Source organism: Pseudonaja textilis, chromosome 1 (genome assembly GCF_049901715.1).
Source record: "Pseudonaja textilis isolate UNSWEBS1 chromosome 1, rPseTex1.2, whole genome shotgun sequence".
Classification (NCBI taxonomy): Eukaryota; Metazoa; Chordata; class Lepidosauria; order Squamata; family Elapidae; genus Pseudonaja; species Pseudonaja textilis.
In genome coordinates this window covers 280,291,844-280,313,758 of record NC_141990.1, presented here as the reverse complement: position 1 = coordinate 280,313,758, position 21,915 = coordinate 280,291,844, and the positions used below count along the sequence as shown (strand labels likewise).

The window sequence follows — 21,915 nt, the reverse complement described above, 5'->3', positions numbered from 1 at the left end:
ACACCCACAGAACCAGTAGTAAAAAAAATTGAATCCCACCACTGATATAGGGGTATAAGGGAAGTTAGAAAAGGTTCAGAGGGCAGCTTTGATCAAGGATCTGAAGCAGCTTCCTTATGAGGAAAAGTGGTAATTTAGGCCTTTTTAGTCTAGAAAGATGAATGAGAGAAGATAATAACTCAAATGTTCATGGTTTGGATAAAATGGACAAGGAGAAGCTATCTTCCTCTTCCCAAAGTACTGAAACACGAGGCCACACAATATAATTGCATTCTGAAAGAATCAGGACCAAAAGAAAAAGAAAAAGAAATGTTTTTTTACACAATGCATAATTAAATTTTGGGATTTGCTAGTGTGAAATGCAGAGTTAAGCTAATTCATGAAAGTCATGAGGATTGGTGTCAGGGTGAATCCCCCTAAAGGCCATTTTCTGGAAAATTTGTAACTTTCCTTGTAGATAGTCCTTATGTAATAACAGCAATTGGGATTAGAATTTTCGTCATGTAGTGATGGGTCTTAAAGTCAATCAGTATAGAGCTGGAAGGAACCTTGGAGGTCTTCTAGTTGCTCAAGCAGATGACCCTATATATTTCAGACAGGTGGCTGTCCAGTCTTTTTTAAAAAAACTCTAGTGATGAAAACACCTACAACTTCTGAAGGCAAGCTATTCCACTGGTTAATTGTTCTCACTGCTAGGAAGTCTCTCCTTAATTCCAGGTTTCTTCTCTCCTTGATTAGTTTCTGTTGTGGAGCGGAAAGTTGAAATTCGTGCTCGCTAATAGTGACAGTAGCTCTTAAAGTGACAATCAGCTCGGTAGTGACTTTGGCTCTTTTTGTAGTGACTTCGCTCAGCGATTCTTTGCCTGGTTGCCTCTTATAGGGATCCTGCCCTAGTCTCCAGTGTTGTGGAGCGGCGGAATAACCTGAGGTAAACTCAGAGCGAACTTCAGCTTTTACTTTATTGAAACAATAAAGGGTTGCCGCGGCTGCCACGCTAACAAGGCAGCCAACTGGCGGACAACAGCTGATGCCATTTGACAGCTCCCTTTTATAGCTGGCTGTCAAACAGCATCAGCCAATAGGAGCAGTCCATGTTCCTGCTGGAAACACGGACTGGAGTGAAGACTTCGGCTTAGTCTTTTCCGAATGCTACAGTTTCCATCCATTCATTGTCTTGCCTTCAGGTGCTTTGGAAGATAAGTTGAACCCCTCTTCTTTGTGGCAGCCCCTCAAACACTGGAATACTGCTATCATGTCCTCCCCAGTCCAGCTTTTCTTTAGACTAGTCAAGCCCAAATCCTTCCACTGTTCTTCATGTGTTTTTGCCTCCAGGCCCTTAATCATCTTACTTGCTCTTCTTTGCACTTTTCCAAAAGTCTCAACATCATTTTTAATAATGTGGTGACAAAAAAAAAGCACATTATGTGGTAGCGACAGGCTATCCCAGCAGTCCCCATGGTCATTGTTAAGTGAGGATTGTGGCTCATTAAGAAAGGATCTCCTAACTTCCTGCCAGCTTCCAACAAGCAAAGCCAATGGGGAAGGCTGGTAGGTCCGTGGCTGCTCTGGCACGACACAAGCATGGCTGGAGTGGGATGAGAGAGGGCAGCTGCCAGGTATGGGAGAATGAAGTGCCCTTGTTTCAGGTGGAAATAAAGTTTCACTTTATTAAAAATAAATTACTAATGGATATGTAACCATAAAGAGACTCTGATTATGCTTATGAACGTATCTAAAATCTAAATCACAATGGATAAAAGGAAGCTAAAGGGGGTGAATGTTTGGAACACTACTCCTCTAAAGTTTTGATACAACCTGCTTCATGTATGTTTTTTCTTGCTTCGACAAAAGATATGAGTTAATACAATATGGTCGTGTTTCCATAGATTTCCAGGACACACGGTTTTGAGATTTGCCAAAGAAAAATGATGAAATAGTACATGACCGTTCCCTTTTTCAAACATAAAGCAGACAAAGAAGATAACAAAAGAAGAAGACAAAAAATATTCATTATGGGAAAATCTCTCAAGTTCTGCTTTAGTTTATGTGAAATAAAAAAGAAGTCATCATAAAAATCCTATGAGCAAAATAAAGTTTTAGCACATGAACTGCCATAACAGACTGCCTATGTTAGAATATGGGTGGGCAACAAAAGTCCCCAGCCTCACGATCATCTTTTTGAAGATTCTCGTTTTCTAACATTTTGAATTAGAGAATATACAAGAAGTGTAAAGTAAGTCATAAAATAAGCTTAATGATTTTAAACAGACCACCCGAAAAACCTCCTCCTCTGAATGCTGACACATTCACAAGTGTGACATGGACCCACTCACTTTGCATCATTTTTACCATCTGGCGTGGCTGCTGCTCCCCCCACCCCCAATGTTAATATAGGCCTAGTGATCAAAAGGTTGTCTTGCCTCCCCCTGGGTGTCACCAAATAATCAGTTGATGGGATGCAGAGGGAATGGTGAGATGCTGAAACCAGTCATTTCCGCAGCCTCTGCAAGTGGTGTTCTGTTTAATTTGGTTTATGTTAACCTCTGGGCCCACTGGAAGAATAATCACCTGTAGTTTGGATAAAGAAAGCAAGTAGCAGGATTCAGTATTCCTGTTTTAACAGCATCATTTCTTCCTTCAAAAAACCCCAATCATCAAAGCACTGATCAGTCACAGTAATGTCTGTTTTAGGACTGAAACCATGTCTAATAACATGATGCTAATCAACTGGAGGCAGAAATATAGGGAGTCTTTTAAAAATTTCATACTGACCTAGGATATAACCCATGTTTCCCATTTCACATATCCATTTGCAATACATTCACCATGGATTGGAAAAACAAGCGTTAGTAAAGCATTAGTATTCATTCAAAACTTTATTTTCTCACCAAAATGCAGTCAAAGAGGACAGTTTCACTTTCTACCCAGAAAAGTTTCCACTCAAATCTTTTTCAAAAAAGGATCATTCTACGTATGCATATTTACCACTTATATTATGATCTCTTCTTTTCAATGTCACTATTTATGCGCCATATGCTACCAGTCCTTTGTGGTGGCCAGATGCTTAACACATGATGCCAACGACAGTAACTGGTAAAAATGTGAACTAACACTGACAGCATCTCATCATTTCACAGGAGAAGATTCATATGCATATCACACATTTCCTTTTTCCCCATCCTTTCCTTTTATTGCAAGCATCTATTTTTCAGTTCTTTTCAGAATTTCTTGTATTCAAAACTGTTAAGGGAAGTTAAAGACTTCAATTATTCCTGCCCTAGTTCTATTTCCAGAATTATTGCGTTCCAAACACAACATATTGTACAGAGTTTTCACTGTGCTTTTGTCATTTTTACTATTTCTGACAGCTCATTTCTACAATACAATCACACAATATTTAAACAGAGTAATTGAAATACCAATAAGAGGGGGAAAAATTACTTTATGTTCCAAACTGAAGATGCGCTCTTTCAGAGGTGGCTTAAAATGAGCAATGACTGAAACTGGCTGAAACTCAGAATCAAGCTAATTGCTCCAGAATAGAACCATGACTCACTTAACCGGTTTTTTTAAGACCTAAGAATGTGGGAAACAATCTTATATCAGCTCCACTTATCCCATGCATTCATCTTGAGGATGATAGGCAGTATTGGAACCCTTTAGGGAAACACCACAAAATCGCTTTGTTACAGCACCCGAAAAGATGTCAAGAGCCACAGATGGAAGCACTGGGGAAGAGAAGGAATTAAGCCTGTCTTGGTTTTATAACTTGACAACTTACTGTTCTCTATTACTTCTCTGTAAATGTTTCTGCAACTCAGCTTTGCAGCTCTTAAAAATTTGTAAATTTAACCTTCCAGATCTGAAACCCAGGGGTGGGATTCTACCAGTTCGCACCTATTCACTAGAACCGATTGTTAACATTCTAAGCAGTTCAGAGAACTGGTTGTTAGAAGAAATTACTGGCCTAATCCTGTAAGGAAGGCAGGAAGGAAACATTCTGGTGTTGCTTAGAGAAACTGCCTCTCCATTAACCCTTATTACATTCTTGGCAGGACTAGACTTCCTATCTCAGGAAAGTCTCTAGAGTTTTTTTCCCCCTCCTTTGCTGGTACTTTGCTTGTGTGGAGTGACCATTCAAAGTTACAATGGCACTGAAAAAAGTGACTTATGACCATTTTTCACACTTACAACTGTTGCAGCATCCCCACAGTCATGAGAGGCCAGGTGAGGAGATGCATGCCTCGATGTGAGTGATATTGAGTTGGCCACACCCAGCCAATAACATGACCATCAAGCCATGCCCACCAACTAAGCCACGCCCACAGAACTGCTTGTTAAAAAATTTGAATCCCACCCATGCTGAAACCAGAGTCCATAAATACAGTAGAGCAGCAGTAATCACAATTCTACATACAGTAATGTTGTGGCCATTCTAAATATTACTATAAAATACAGACAAGCAGTTAAGAAGATATGAAAGAAAAAGTCAAGTTGGAACAGCTGCAGAGTAAACATAAATATTAAACCCCATTTTAATGACTAGTGTTCGTCCATTGATTTTTAAAAAATGAAGTGAATGCCACTGATCCAAAGCATTTATCTATTTACAGCTGCAATTAAGAGCAGTGAAGTCCAAGATCGTATTTTCTTTAAACATTGGATACATTTCATATGAGGAGAACGCTAAGTTATTTATGTACATCTCTTATACTTACAGACTATCATATAATACAGTATTAACAGACAGTAGGTCTGCATAATATATTTGGTAAAAGTTACATGGGATAACTTTATAACATTACATCAAAATAATAGAATTTTCTCAAAAATTCCTAAAATTCCGAAATCAGGCTTACAAATCAATACATTATTCAGGATAGGAAAATTAGTTGCCAACTCTCCCAATTGTTTTGATATAGTTTGGTGATAAACTGCTCTCTGTTGTACAGTGTGTTCCAAAATGCAATATCAATCTATTAAAGCATAGTTTTGATTGCTAAGTGTAACCAAATTTGTGGCAATTCATTTATCAATATTTCAGAAAAAAGGGGGTTTAAAAACTTCAGTGCTACCCTTAAATTATGTGTAGATACATTTATAAGGCTACATTTGCTCCCTAATCAGTGGTTTTATTTAGAATAGTGACTAAAAATAAAGCTCTTGGGGAAATCAGCATGAGAAATACACATTTAATTACACAAAAAGGGCAATTATGTGATGTACACGATTATCTCATGGCTACTCTTTGTACTTTGTAGGAAAAGTTTAATTGCACACCGTGGTTTATATTTTTACATAACTATTTTTGTACCATCACTATACCTTGATTTAAGACATCATCCCATTACTGAGAGCAGTTGGAAATGTATACGTTCCTACACCCCCAAATTAACTGCATATTTATGGTGAGGCCAAACTGAAGAACATTTAAAGGACACAAAACACAAAAACTATCTTTAAAAATAAAGGAACAGCAGCTATGAGAGCTAGTTTGAAAGGAAAATCATTTCCCATTCAATTATTTTTATGAATAAAGTCAGTCCTTCTCTTCAAGCTGCTTTTTCTACTAATGGTGGTGGAACTCACTGAAGATCCTATTATACAGGTAGTCCTCAACTTATGACCACAATTGAGCACAAAATGTCTGTTGCTAAATGAGACTTTTGTTAAATGAGCTTTGCCCCATGATATGACCTTTATTGCCACAGTTAAGTCAAGCACTGCAATTGTTAAGTTAGTAACATGGTTGTTAAGTGAATCTGGATTGACTTTATTGGAAGGTCACAAAAAGGAATCACATGACTCCAGAACACTGCAACTGTCATAAATAAGGAGTTAATTGCCAAGCGGATGAATTTAGATCATGTGACCATGGGAATGCTGCAATGGTCAGAATAGAATAGAATAGAATAGAATAGAATAGAATAGAATAGAATAGAATAGAATAGAATAGAATTCTTTATTGACCAAGTGTGATTGGACACACAAGGAATTTGACTTGGTGCACATGCTCTCAGTGTACATAAAAGAAAAGATACATTCGTCAAGAATCGTCAGGTACAACACTTAATGATACTCATAGGGTACAATAAGCAATCGACTCATACTAGGAAACAGTCAATATAAATCAAGAGACAAAGTTACAGTCATACAATCACAAGCGGGAGGGGATGGGTGATAAGGAATGATGAGAAGATTAACAGTAATAGTAGTGCAGACTTTGTAATAGTTGAACAGTGTTGAGGGAATTATTTGTTTAGCAAAATGATGGCTTTTGGGGAAAAACTGTCCTTGTGTCTAGTTGTTCTGGTGTGCAGTGCTCTATAGTGTCGTTTTGAGGGAAGGAGTTGAAACAGTTTATGTCCGGGATGTGAGGGGTCTGTAAATATTTCCACAGCCCTCTTTTTGACTCGTGCAGTATACAGGTCCTTGATTGAAGGCAGGTTGGTAGTAATTGTTTTTTTCCGCAGTCCTAATTATTCTCTGAAGTCTGTGTCTGTCCTGTTGGGTTGCAGAACCAAACCAGACAGTTATAGAGGTGCAGATGATAGACTCAAGTCTATAAGTATGAAAATAGTCATGTCACTTTCAATGCTACTGTAACTTTGGTCACTAAATGAATTGTTGTAAGTTGAGGACTACCTGTAATTGAATAACTCCTGGTAATAAGCTACATTTTATCCTTGGGTCTTACCTCTACATTTACATAAAACTGCATACGCTGATGGATTGACTCATGAGACTATATAACAGTTGTATACCTGTTTCCTTCAAAAGTCTTCTCCAAATAGGTCCTTCGCCTTTTATAATTGTTGATCAGCATGACCAAAAGGGAAGAATTCTTGGATATACTATCCCAAAAACAGTTATAGATGTTACTATAGCAAAAGGCTTTAAATGGGGCTTTCAAAAATCGCCTCACAAATTATACCCAATGGTTCAAAATCATATGACAAATACATCATGGACATCAGTGAATTAAAGTTTGACATCTTTCATAAACAATTTATTGGAATTCAGTTCAGACATTCAATTCATATGGGTCATCAAACTAACAAATAAACATGAAATAAATATAAATTTAATATAGACCTCCTAAATTGGTCCACATTGTCAAATTGACTGGTTGTCTTTGAACCACTTTGACAATTTAATGACTTTTTGCACATGTTCAGAAATGCTGTTTTTTTTTTCTCCAGAACAAATTGACTTTTGGAATCAGATTCAATTTGAATCAGTCCAACTTGGGAGACCTGATGTGAATCAGAACAGACTTAATTTGCACAGTCCTAAGAAATTTCATATGAATGTTATGAACAGCTGCCTTACTGAATCCCATTGATCAAAACTATTCAGTTACAAAGATAATGAAAAATTCGTTGTTTTTCTCTTAAAAACAAGCTGCAAACTTGATTTTAAATATATACATAGTGCAATATGATGTTCATTGCTTTATTCATTTATACTGTTGTAGATCTACTACAGTGAACAAAGCCATACGAGGTAATAAAATTAATCCATCCTTCCAATGCAGTTACGAATATGTAAAAGATACTGTTAAGGTTTGGTGAGTAGAGAAGATAACCTGAAAATAAACAATCACATGTCCCTCTCCTGTAACTAGTTAGAAGTATAAACTTTTGTTCCCTTATAACTAGTATTTAGAAGTATAAACCCGTTACCCAAAGAGAATATAAAAGCTAACAGCTTTTGAAAAACTGAATTTATCCAATCTCCTTTTATAGTCATATCCTTTGATAATGAGTGCCATGGGTTATTAATTATGTATGGCTAAGTAATACCTGGTCTGTTCTAAACCTCCTTCTGAACAGTTTTATTAGGTGATCCTTGGTTCTGCTCTAGGAATTGGCATTTTTCCAAGTACTGTGAGATGTTGGCTAAAAACCACAACTTAGTAGTAAATTTGGATGCTATATAAAACACATACACACCAAGAGAAGTGAATTTTGACAGAATCTGAAAAGAGCCCTTCTATTCTTAATATTAATTTACCCCAAATTCCCCAATAGCACTTGTCTATACAATTGATAATGGCGTATCTGTCACAATATGTCTCTATTGTGATGTTAAAAGAACCATTTTAAAAGACTTGATTAACTCTGAATATACACAAGCACTGATCTGAAGTGCAGGTAGTGGAATTTGTGCTGGAGAATTCTCTGCTCAGAGTACAAAAACAAAATGAATCCCAGAATATGCTATTTCCTCAGTCACCACTGAGATCCCACCAATATTGATATTACACCAATGGAAGCTAGAAAAAAGAGGGACCTGAATTTAATGGCATGTTCTTAATCTACAATTTAATCTTAGGTTGGCTATCATGAAAGTCTCCCAATTTCTACACTGTGTTGGACTGAGCAAAAAAAAAACAACAATGCAAGACCCAGGAAATGTTATCCAGCTCTTCACATTAACTGCACTACAGCTCTAATCATTTGAATTCATAAAGCAAAAGTTCATTAGAGAAAATCATAGTTCAGCTTGAATTCTGAAATTCATACAGTCTTACTCAGTTAAATGTTATACATTTGTGTCTGTTTTTTATTTAATTTACAACCCCTGTCCAATAAAACACAAATGCAAAACTTTAAAAGTACAGAATAAGACAGCTCTCAAACAATTAGCAATATAAAGGAAAATACCAACCAACTTCTGTAAACTATACTAGTGCTATGAATTTAACAATGAATTTGTGCATTTTGGTTTGTATTGTTAGTTCATATATTAAAAAAGTGGAAACCTGAACTAACATGTAGGTTAGCATAGTCAGTAAAACTTTTGTATGGACATGTTTATAAGCCTGCACATAATAATGAAGCATACAGTATATATCTATGTGCTGGATAAATATTGGCAATTAGATATACTGTTTATGTATTTGGGACTATTACTCTCTTGTGAATCTATAATCATATGTTCAGTACTTAATTTTTATCATTTGTTTCTTCCTCAGTAACTTGATGCTTCTATTTTAATGAAGAGCTTGCTACTGAATGTTGAGTTTCAATATTTTCAATCTAAGAAAATGAAACAATTTGCTAAGACAATTACAAAGTAGGATTTATTGAGCATCAACTGACACAGGATCACACACAAGTTAAAAAGACAGTTCTTTAAGTCTCCTGTTATTTGATAGCTCAAAATAAATAATTTCTGGCAATTTCACAATAACTCTTCACGGTAGAACAAATTTTTGCTATGTTGACTCCAGACTACTGTATCGATTTCCATTTTAGCCCCATTATTTAAGTTTACTACAGATATATTTAAACTTGATTAAATTCGTGGGAAAAGTTAGAAGATCTTATATAGATCTGATCAACTGGGACCATTCGGTGAGCAGAACTATTATGCTAACGTAAGTAAGCTTTCGAAGTGTTGCTGAACTAAAAAAAAAAAAACCCAATAGTTGTAGCCAGCATAAGCAATGGGTGACAGCCCAAGTTGCAGTTCCACAATACCTGGAGGATCAAAAGTTCCCCAACTTTTTACCAGCAGAAAGGAAAAGCAAGATGATCTTGGATGACTATACCCTTGGTCTGAAGTTGCAACATCACTTTCAGAAAGTCTCACAACTTGCTGGAACAAGCTTTGAGTGCTCCAAACAGAGTTACTCCATAAGAAAAAGAGAAATTGACAAAGATCAGTTGCCCTCTTAATCCTTCCAATGTAAATTCATGCTGCGTGTAATGCCTTTCCTGGATGGAATAGTCATAGTTTGGATCCAAATCAGTATTTGTATTCTGTATCTATCTATATTTTACACTCAAACATATGACAGAATAAATTGTTCCTTGCATATGTTGATCCTTTTTATGTTTCTTAATCTCTGTAATAAATACAGATAAGTTTGGGACACAGTCCTCTAAAAAACCCTTCCACATTTCACAAATGATTGACAGTTAAATGGATGATGTTGAGCTCCACAAAAGGTTTTTAATGGATCTTATGTTAGAAGGTACTAAACAAATGCTTTAAATGTTCACTTTGACAACTACAGCCATCATGAATTTTTCAGACCCATCTTAGCTGATGATATATGTAATGTGTTTGTTTATTTATTTATCTCCTTCGCATGTACTAATTCTTTCTCTGGACTATACTCAGTGCATCTAGTATAATACTACTTTCTCAAGACTATATTCAATGCATCTGATTAAATAAATTGTAATCCATGGAATATTACATCCTAATGAGTTTATCAGTCTTTAAAATAGCAAAAGATTCTTTGCTGGAACACTGTCTTTTACTGACTGGAATTCAAAAAGCTAAATATGAATATTAAAATATGTAACAGAAGAACTTTCCACAATACACATAAAACATTTGTTATTTATTTTGCTACATTTTAAGTCACATTTCAGTCATAAAATTCAAGGTGTGGCTCTTCAAAATGATGACTTCAAATTGGAAAAAGCGACAGTCTTTTCACTATTTCAGCAGCAATCTTCAAATAGGCTTGAGCCTGCAAGGTATTTACAAATTCATCACATTAATATCCTAGATTAGAATGCAATATAAAATATTTCTTATGAAACAGGAGCACAAATTGCCTTCCACCAACTGACTGCTGTTATAGTGTGATTATACTAATGGTACCTAAAAAGTGGCCAATAGCAAAACATTGACAAATAATGTAGCAATTATGATGTACAATTTTAGTCTGTATTTATGGGATAGGGAGATTTTTTTATCAGAGAATCAGAACTCTTCCTCACTTCTATTATACAAAGGCTCGGAAATCCCTGACAATTCTTTAAAAATGACTGAAATCTTGCAATATTGTTATTAATAAGAAATGTCACCAGAATCACCCACAAATTATTGTACAAGAATACCAGAGCAGGCAAGAAAGCCAGAATCTTACAGAACTTGGAAAACTAAAGAAAAGTTGGACATTTTAGTATGAGCGTATTTGTTTATTTATTTGGAGAATTAATATGGTTGCCCACTCACATTCAATTGACTCTAGACACTTACAAAAAATTAATTAATTAAATGTATATTTTAAGTTATGGATCAATGACATCAGCAAGTATTGTGGGCCCAACTGGCAAAAGAAAACTCAGGACTGTGTTGGTTGGAAACATATGGAAGAGGCCTTCATCCTGCAATGGATGGACAATGGCTAAAATGATGGTGCTGTTTAATTTGAGGAATTTACAGATAATACCAGGGATACTGCAGATGCCCAAGTTCAATGTGCTGAGTTCTTTCTCATACTACACTTAAATATAGGTAGTATTATTGGCAGAAAAAGATCCCTAAACAGAAATGATAGATGTGCAATGATACGTGAGAAAAGGACCTAAAAGTGGGCATGGGGTAAAATATTATGGTGTGAAAGAAAATTATGCCCAAATAAGGCAGAAATGAGTAAGTAGTGAAGGTAGGTGAACGTGGTAAAGCTCTGAAGAAGGTACAGTAAGAGTCAAGCAAAAGGAAACTGAGTAAAAATCTCCCACTGAATCCATAAGAAAAGATTGCTATTGAAATTAGAACAAGAATCAAGCAAATTGCTATTTGAGGCCAAGATCCTACATGACAGGAATGTCAAAAAGACATCTGGAGTATCAGACTTCTTGAATTCATGATCTAAAAATGTTTGGCTGTTGCTCATCAGCATAAACTGATTATATGAGTTCCTGAGAAAAGGGAAAACCTAGACCAAAAGCAGAACAAGAACCAAAAATCAAGAGAGTTATTCATATTGTATAAAAGCTTCACAACTTTGCACAAAAGGGTTTGGAGGGATTTGGTAAACAAAATATGTGCTTTAATGCATTATTTTGGATGCTAAGACTCTGCCCCTAAAAAATGCTGGAAGGAGTATGTGTGATAAAATAAAAGAATAAGTCATAATATAAGTATATTGAGGTGTTTTGGCTAAGTAGAGAGATTGAAGACTTTCTTCATGAAGAAAGAATGAATGAGTTGAGAGGAAGGGGAAGACTGAGAAAGTTGTGTTTGGATGGAGTTGATGACATTGTCAAAAATAGAGGTAAGAAGTTGAAAAAAACAAAAGATGATGCACGATGGTAAATGGTTGTAGTGAAAGCAAGCAGTTTGTAAGGGCAGAATACTGGGAAGTATTACATTAAATAATGTTGGCATCAGCTCTACCTACCTACCTACCCACCCACCCATCCATCTTACCCACCATTCTTGATGGTTACAGATAATGTTGGCTGTTTACAATAATCAAGATATAAAAATAAAAGAATACATCATCATGAAACCATAATTACAATAATTTCAGGCAGGCACCACCGAAGCCTATCCTTTGGAGCAATGCTGTTCTCAATCACTTTTAGAAAGGCCTCGAATAGATCATACAAGCCAACTTCATTTCAAACAGGAAGCTAAGTAGTGTCATAGTGGTTAGAATGCAGCATTGCAAACTAATTCTGCCAATTGACAGGAGTTCAATTCAGACTGGTTCAAGGTCAGCCTTCCATTCTTCTGAGGTCGGTGAAATGAGGACTCAGATTTTTGGGAGCAATATCCTGACTCTATAAACTACTTAGAGGGGCTGCAAAGGACTGTGAAGTGGTATATAAATCTAAGTGCTAATACTAGGTCTAAAGTGTAGGCATGCCCTAGAAAATCAGCCCAGTGGTATGCATTTTGCAGAAATGTGGGATTAGCAATAATTTCTCTCAGGATAAATAAATTGGATAGATGGACCCTGGCTGGAAGAAGCTATCCCAGTTTTAGCCATGCTTCTTTTTTTTATCTCAGACCTTTAATTTCTTTGGCTTGATATTTCTTAATATTGTCTGTACTCTGTGACATACTGCTTACTCTGGAAAGGAATAGCATCACAAATATTATATATGTATGTAGTATGTATGCACTTTAACTATGGGCCATTTAATAAAACTGCATTCTACAGTCATGGATGTCAACATTAGTAAAATAAGACGAAGTGTAACATGAAAAATTGAAAGCAGAAATATACAGCTCACATTTATCCTTCAAAAATGTCTTCACATGAATATTAGCTTATGTTCACTAGAGATATTTCTCCCTTCTCTTTGCTTTGGAATTTCTAAGGGAATTACTACAGCTCACATTTCTGCAAAGCAAGGATCCATTTGCCCTAGCAAATTTTAAAAAATGACAGTTTAACACTAATCATTTGCCGATTAATCTGCTGACCAATCACCTGAAGGCTAAACACTTAAATATAGCACAAACAGAAGGCAGAACTAGACTCATAAATCAATAGTTGAACAAAAGATCTACTGACCACAGAGGTTTAGTGTTTTATAGCTTTACAGATCTTTAGGGTCAAAATCCTACCACAACTTCTAATCCTTAGTTACTTCCTATGCTATAATTTCCATTCTAAAATAATTGCAGAACCCAATGCAACTTGTCTACTTGTGAACAAAATATTTAACTAGCAGCATGGCATAAATTAAGATGTAAATTCTCAATTTGATGAATTAAGATTAATTTTACACTGAATTCTCCGAATTATAAAAGGGTAGTGAAAGAATATTTTCCTATATTGGAACCAGGACAGAAATGATGTGTAACCATAAGTAGTCCTCAATTATGACTAGAATTTCCATCCTAAGACATTGGTTGCAATCATAAGTCAAGTCAGACTCAATTTTATGATGATTTTTATAGCAGTTGTGATCATTAAGCAAATCATATGGTTGTAAAATAAATTTAGCTATCCCATTTTTTTCCAGAAGTTGTAAAAAAAGGTAGCCAGATCATGGTCATATGACTGCAGAAAATGAAACAGGTCATAAATGCACCTGAATTGCTTATCACATGACCAATGGGATGCTTGTGACAGTCATAGACAAACCTAAACACTCTAGATTTACACTTAAAGAAAGACTGCAAAAATCTGGGGTCAGGAAACACAACTCTGAAAGAATCCTATTGAACGCAACCATCAGGAGGATTTTACTAAAAGGCACAGACTTTCATAAACTTTTGTAAATTGAAGCTCATTTCATCAAAAGCATGAAGTAGATTCTGTGACTCTCACTCCTAGGGAAGAATTTTACACTGTTGCCATGCTACAGGTGAATTTGTTTAGGTCAGTTTACATAATTTATTATGGATGCAAAGTGGGCAAAAGTATATTTATGATTTGCAGTGCTGTTTGATCAGTGGGCTTTCATGGATAATCTATGTATTGGCTCTATGGAAATTTTCCATAGAATGAGTTTTTACTGTCAACATTCACCACCTACTATGTAGGATAGGATAGGATAGAATCATAAATCATAAGACACAACCCTCAGTGATAGTCATAGTATACTAAACAAGCGATCAACATGAATCATACTAGGATACTAAATAAAACAATCAATATAAATCATAAGATACAAGCAACAAACCTGTAGTCATAAGAAGTTAAGGAAATAGGTTATATGAAAGATAAGAAGGATAACAGTAATACAGTCCTACTGGGTAGTTTGACAGTGTTGTGGGTATTAGTTGTTTAGCAGAGTTGTGGCATAGAGGAAAAAACTGTCCTTGTATCTAGTTGTTTTATATTGAGAACCCTAAGACTTGTGTGCTCCTCTTGACGCTAGGACAGCAAAGCCCCCCCCCTTTTTTTTTTGACTCTGGTTGAGGCTCTTCCATTATTTGCACTTTTAATTTATTTATTCCCTTTCACTAGAGCCTTCTTCTATAACTCTTCTCAGTTAACAATGTTTCCATGTTTTCAGGCAATTATTTGGGGAGAGAGGAGTCTCTTTTCCTGTCAGGTAAATATAATATCACTAAGTAAGTCAGACACTTTTATCTATAAAATTATTCAAAAATAAATTTAAAAACATAGTCAATGCTTTATTATTCAAAAAACCACTTTCTATTGTTTTCCTTCATGAGCAAAAAAAATTAACTATTGCCAGATATTGCCTGCTGAAATCATGGCTAAATAGTCATTATGAAAGAAATAGAGACTAATAAGATAAGTTAGTTCTGTTGAATTCGTTTAGCACAAAAATTACGTGTTCTAATCAAACCATGTCTATATTCAAGAAGTTTATTATATTAAACTTACCACATTGCTCTGGGGCTGTGAAATGACAATAGGTTTGCCAGAATCAGATGTTTCTCTTATGTGGACATGTAGTGGAATGTCACCTGCATTAAATATAAGAAAATTGGTACAAAGGTTGAATGTTTCATAAATGTTTTTAATTGAAATAGTACAAGTATTACACCTAGTGTCATATTTCAGAAGTATTAGAAATTAGTCAAGCCTTGTTAGTTTTGGATTATTGAGATTATTTTAAAAAAGAAATTGTTTCTACTGCAAAGTGATGTTCAGTTTCTCTTGTCTGCGAAAATTATCTAATATTGGGATGGGGGTAGAGATAGATATGACCTATTTAGGATGATAATAAAGAAAACATGCCAGATCTGCGTGTACCACTGAGACCAATTTCTTTTCAACTCCATAATCTCCGTTTTACTTTTCAGATAAGTAATGCATGTACTTGTTGGTTTGCTATGTAAAAATCAAGCCCAAATCCCAATTGAGTAGATGTTACATTTTGTAATGCACAAAAAAAATCCACAGTAAAATGTTCCAGTATACAACTTCTTCACGCAACACATTATTTCTTCAGCACTGCATCTCATTCCCTACTGATTTCCAGTGGTATAAAATTCTAATCAATATTCAAACAGATGCTTAAATATTTAATCACCAAAATGAAAGTGTTATTGTTATCAGACAACTACTGATTTAAATGCTAGTTAGATATTTAATTAATTTTCCCTCCCAACTGTTAACTGTATATTGAATTTTTCTACTCAGTAGGCAATTGCCACAGAAATAAAGAAAAACTGCATAATAATACTCAGAATTGTCTCATTAAAAAAATCCTTTGCAGAAGACTAACTTTTTAGATTTAAATAATTCCATTATGCAAAAACAGATTGTAAAATCAAATCTACACCTAAACTGAGAATAACAAAAAAGAGGTTTCGTTCCCAATACAGCTAAAAACATAACTTTAAAAGTAAAAGTTTGCATACAGAGTTTGTTCTAAGGAGAAGACAACACAATTAGGGCCTAGGACGTTACATTTGTAATGGCATGACCAGCAATCTTCTGGTACTGCTATTACAAATATGGAACATAGCAGAGGAGATTAATGCAATTTTAGGTTAAAATAAAACATCTGTCAGTTTCTCAATGAATGCAGGATTTACTAAAATGATAACAAAAGCTGCAAACAAGTATAAATTACCCACACTAGATAACATCAGCAGCAGCACTACTTTGGATATTGAAATGACTGCAAACAAAAAACAAGCAAGCTCAGAAAGCACCAAGGACCCCTCGCTCTTTCTGCAGCTAGGCAGATCAAAATGACTGGATGTTTCAAGTGCTTATAATTTTTTATCTCTGGTCTTATAGCATACTGTATAGCAGGGGTCTCCAAGCCACGGACCGCAGACTGGCACCGATCCACGGCCTATCAGGAACCAGGCCGTGCAAGTGAGCAAAGCCTTATCCATGTACACATAGGATTCAGGCAACATGAGATACCACCACCACTCCGGTCAATAGAAAAACTTCCCCCACACAACCACCAAAAATGGATGGACAGGACATAGATCTATGCTATAAATCTTACAGCAGGATCTCCTGGTTGTACATTTAGCACAGGTCACTTCTCATTATTGTTTGCTTTCAGATAGACATGGATATTTGTTTGTGAAATATATAAGAAACTTTCTCTAATATGGGAGATGTTTTGTGCTGGCAGTAAATCACAAACAACTTAACTCACCAAACATATAGATTTGGTGTCTACCAAATCTGTCAGCCTTAATATTTCTCTGAAAGTATTTTATGCCTTTATTTTACCAGCTTCTAAGTTCCAATCTGAATGACCCAATTTATTATGGGTAGTTAGTGACTACTCATCCATTCACTGTTTATAGTCATAATAGATACAAATATTCCATATATTAGAGTAAGCAGCAATAAATACAATGCAGCCGCACAATCCAGGTTTCTACGATTCATATTTAGTTTCATTAAAATCAATACATACTAAAGAAAAATTGTATTGCATTCTGTTTTGTCTGATATAGGTTTTATTTTAAACCACATATTCTTACCTAAAACATCTATACCAATATTCTTGGATAATTTCTTCACTCCATCAGCTCCAAAAATGTGTGTTTCATGTTTGCATTTTGGACACTGAAAAACGCTCATGTTTTGTATAAGGCCCAATACCTGGAAAATTGTTAAACAAAAAAAAAGCAGAAACAGATTTAATATTATAGAAGCAGTAAATTAAAATATCAGTTTCATCTACTTATCCAATTTTACCAGAATAAACCCAGAAATATATCCTAGTCAGAAAAAAAAATCATTTGCCAGAATTCCCTAATCAACAGTTCTAGAAAAAATGCCAGTTTCCTTTGGAGGGTTAACACCTTGTTTATAAATTAAAATCCATTTGAGCAGGAAGGAGGAAAACAGCAATTGTAAGTCCAGAACACTATAAAACAAATGACAGCAAGTGAGCTATCATTGAAATGTCTTTTATGGGCTGACCTTAAACAACAGTTAATCAGATAGACATTTATTTAGAAGTAAGCCAGGGTCTGTACAATGGGATGTATTTCCAATTTAAGACTGTTGTATATATAGCAGTTGCTAAAATCTATTGATTTGATTGCTCATTAAATTAGCCTGGATTCTGCAGCAGCCAATTATCCCCTAAAGTAATAGAAAAGAAAAAGAAGAAAAGATGAGCAACATTATTTCTGCTCTTCAAAATGTGTATTCACTGATACTCTGAAGGGGAGGGTAGCTCAGCCTTTTCTATTCTCTCTACAAATCAAAAGCACATTTGAAGAGCAATTAACTTAATTATTTAAACTATAAAAATGACACGTTATTGACAGTACTTACATTAGATGTAGCGTTTCAAATGGTAAATGGATTAACATAGAGAATCTGTTATAGGCAATCTAGCTAACTTATGTGATAATGGTGACTAAAATGCAGGGGTGTGATTCAAATTTCTTAATAACTGGTTCTGTGGGCATGGCCTAATTTGTGGGTGTGGCTTAATGGTCACTGGGTGGCTGTGGCTTGTTGACTGAGCGTGGCTTGGTGGTCACGTGATTGTTTGGGCGTGGCTTGTATGTAAATATTGTAAATATTTATGTAAATACTGAATTTTTTTTTATTAAAAAAGAGCAACTTTTACTCAAAATCAGGCAAAGCAGGCAGGCGGATTGAGTTGTTCACAGAATCAGTTTCACTCAGAGATCTACTTTTCTGCAATCTATTGCCTGAGTCTGTCACATAAAATTTGCTTGTAAGCAAACTCACAAAATTAATTCACAACACACCATGTATGTAAATGTTGTTGTTGTTGTTTTTAATAAAAAAGGGCAACTCTTAACCAAAATCAGGCAAAGTGGCAGGCAGATTGAGTTGCTCCAGGATCACAGATTCACCCAGAGATCTACCTTTCTGCAATCTATTGCCTGAGTCTGCACTGAAAAACAGAATCTTCAGTCCTAAGGAAGGTTCAGTTCTGCTTTTAGATTAACTAGAAAGCAAGAAGTCCAATGATTTCCTGCTTTCTAGCTAATCTAAATATCACAGCTGATAGTCGGAACAGCTGATGGTCGGGGGGGAAAAAAGGAAAAATAGGAACTTATCAAAAATTAGGTGAAGGCACAAGGCAGGCAAGTTGGATGGTGTACATGCCAGGTAAGGAATGAATGGGCAGAGAGGGAGGGGTGAGGCTAGCCAGTAGCGCAATTTGCCAGTTCTCCGAAATGCGCAGAATTGTAACAACCGGTTCTATAGAACCAGTCTGACCAGGTAGAATCCCACCCCTGCTAAAATGTCTACCCTTTGCCAAATTTTTGGGAGGAAAAGTGAAAACAGCACTCAGCTTTTATATTAATTCACCTAAAATATTAGGTTTTCCTGGTTTACTACTTTTCTGCGTCTAGATTAGTAAAGCACCTGTAACACACACAAGTATATTTGCACTATTAGGCAAATATACTATTAGACAGTGACCTCTTACTCAAGTACAGTGAACAATGGACTAATATACTCCAAGAAATCTGAAATGTATCTATGTATGTATGATGAAGAACAGTTATTATATATAATACATTATTTTGGGAAAACAGAAGTCATACACTGGGTATTCATCTCTGCTACACAAAATAAAAAACAAGAAAAGGTTTTGAAGTCGGTCCAAGCAAACCCGTGGTAGTCCTTCCCCAATATTGTCTATTATACACAACTGTTCTGCAGTGCATGCACTCTGAGTACGTGTTATTATTCTGCATATATGGGTAATCCTTGGATTATGATAGCAATTGGGTTTGTAGTTGCTAGGCATGTGGTCATAAAGCATGACGTCACATGTCTACATCACTTAGCAACAATTCCAGCATCCCAGTTACCATTGTAACTTTGGGGATATGGTTCATTAACCAGAAAGCATCAGGAGTCCCAGGAAAGTAGTATGGGAACGCCATATGGTGGGAGTAGACAATACATCACCGAAGAGGGACTGCGAGAAGCAGGGTGCCATGCTGTGTGAGCGAGCACAGAAAAGCCAAGGGAAGCAGGACACCATGCCAGATGAAGGAAGGGAAGCTGCCGACTTTACCAGAACAATTTGTGACAGCTTCCCCATTGACTTGGCTTGGGGAAAACTGGTAGGTCACAAATAGGGATGAGGCATTACAACTGTCAGTGTGAGCTGCTTGCTAAATGCCCAAATTGCAATCACCTGGCCACAGGGGTGGTGCAGGACCAGAACTTCAAATTGTAAGTCCCATTCATTCAGCACAGTAGCAATTTTAAACAATTTCTGAATGACTGGTTAGTCAGCAAGGATTGCCTGTATTTCTTAAAGAGAAATACAGCCAATTGTAAGCTGGCTTGCCAGACATTCTTTATATTAGAAATTCCAGCTTGCATGTGTATGCTCGGAGAAAAAATTGTATTTAGGATGCACTTCTGGCATACTGATCAAACTGCCCAGAACCACTAGCAGGAAGTGCTATTATTGTTATTCATCCAATATCAAGCCTTATAGAGGCTATCCCGTCTTTGGCATCAATTTGTCCATCGATAATAAAGAAAGAATACTGACCTAAGTGTATCTGGGTTAGTGGCTAGAGTTGCATGTTGAAACCTTTAATGGATTAGGATCCCAACAACTGAACAATGTGCATGCCTGAATCTGTAAGGGGATCATTGTCAGCATCCTATGAAGATATTTGAAAAGCCTCCCCTGTACTACTAGCAACTGAGCTTTGGAGTACTCTTCTCTGGGTTTGAGGGTGTGTGTGTGCAAACTGCGAGCAAACATTTTTTTTCTATTTATAGCTTAGTGTTCATAGGCTTATCATATCTTTTGTCATTTAAGTGCCTCTTGGACAGCATTACTGTGATAATGAGTCTTAATAAGTATTATTTATTCCATTTGGCGCTTTGGTTTTAGCTTGGTTATTTTATGGATGGAAATCTGGATAGATAGCAGACTATGTAGGTGGTCCTTGACTTACCACTACAATTGAGCTCAACATTTCCGTTGCTAAGCGAGACAATGGTTAAATGAGTTTTGACCAATTTTACAATTTTTCTTTCCAAAGTTATTCAGTGAATCACTGCAGTTAACTTAGTAACACGGTTGTTAAGTGAATCTGGCTTTCCAGTTGATTTGCCTGTCAGAAGGTCGCAAAAGGTGATCACGTGACATCAGGAAACTGCAACCGTCATAAATATGACCCAGTTGCCAAGTGTCTAAATTCTGATCGCATGATCATGGGGATGCTGCAACCATCGTAATTGTGAAAAACAGTCGTAAGTCGTTTTTTTTTAGTGCCTTTGTAACTTTGAATGGTCACTTAAACGAATAGTTAGAAGTCAATGTCTACCTCTAAATATAGATTGATAAATAATAAAAATACATGTTTAAATGCATAACTTGAAGAACACACAGAACAGTGGTGAAAATTTGGGATTCTCCCGACTGCAGCAGGTTGAGAGAAGTATCACTGCTAAAGGTTGACAAGTTGGGACAATAATTTACATCTCCAATATGCTTTTTTCCCTATTTCTTCCGTGTGTGTATGTGTGTGTGTGTCATATATAAGTAACATAGATGCAATTTACTTTGGATCCCAATATTTACACATTTCAGCTGGAAATCAAAGTACAGACAACAGATTAATTATATGCATGCAAAATCCGAGTCAACTTACAGCTGTAAACAGCCATCTGCATGACTGGAGTGGGAGGGAGCAATAATTCACACATAAGCAGAGGTGTTTTAAACAGTTGGCACTGCACCTATACACCTAGCCATAGACAAGTCACTTTCCTGTTTAAAACACGTTTTCACATTCAGGGCAACTGACAGCAGTAAAAACTGTCAAGCATATCCCTGGCTGCAAACAATAGTATGTAAGTATGCACTGGTCTCATATATATAGCAAAGAAACTTTTCCACACATACTTCCATCTGGTTTTCAGATAAGACTGGAGTCCCCTAGACACTTTAAAGCAGGGGTGTCCAACCTTAACAACTTTAAGACTTGTGGATTTCCACTCCCAGAATTCTGGGAGATGAAGTCCACAAGTCTTAAAGTTGGCAATGTTAGATACTCCTGCTCTAGAGGGATCTCTAGAGGGATTTCTTGATCCTGTCCCATGCATGTCCCAACACACATCTTTCTTGGTTTATTTATTCTTTAAGAATGTTATTTACATTAGTCATTATTTGCCAAACTTCTGTAATTTAGCTTTTCAAACATCATTCTCATAAATAGTTTTGGTTTACATTACCAGAAGAATAGTTATGGTGACAGATTTCTTTGTATAAGTTC

The 21,915-nt window shown here is 36.0% G+C and overlaps 1 protein-coding gene across 2 annotated transcripts in view; it reads right to left on the bottom strand.

Annotated features, from left to right (window-relative positions):
* Positions 1 to 5,929: 5,929 nt before the first annotated feature.
* Positions 5,930 to 21,915, bottom strand: part of NUBPL (NUBP iron-sulfur cluster assembly factor, mitochondrial) — a 68,905-nt gene continuing 52,919 nt past the window's right edge. The window contains exons 9-12 of one of the 2 annotated variants that reach the window (XR_015741074.1): positions 17,149 to 17,269; positions 15,071 to 15,153; positions 12,996 to 13,129; positions 5,930 to 10,492 (exon numbers count right to left, since the gene is read on the bottom strand). Coding sequence is in view for 1 of the 2 variants with exons in the window: in XM_026710872.2 (XP_026566657.1) it covers positions 10,430 to 10,492; positions 15,071 to 15,153; positions 17,149 to 17,269 (267 nt within the window). In the remaining variant the exon portion in view is untranslated. The remainder of the gene's footprint in view (positions 10,493 to 12,995; positions 13,130 to 15,070; positions 15,154 to 17,148; positions 17,270 to 21,915) is intronic. The other variant, XM_026710872.2, reaches the window with a different exon arrangement.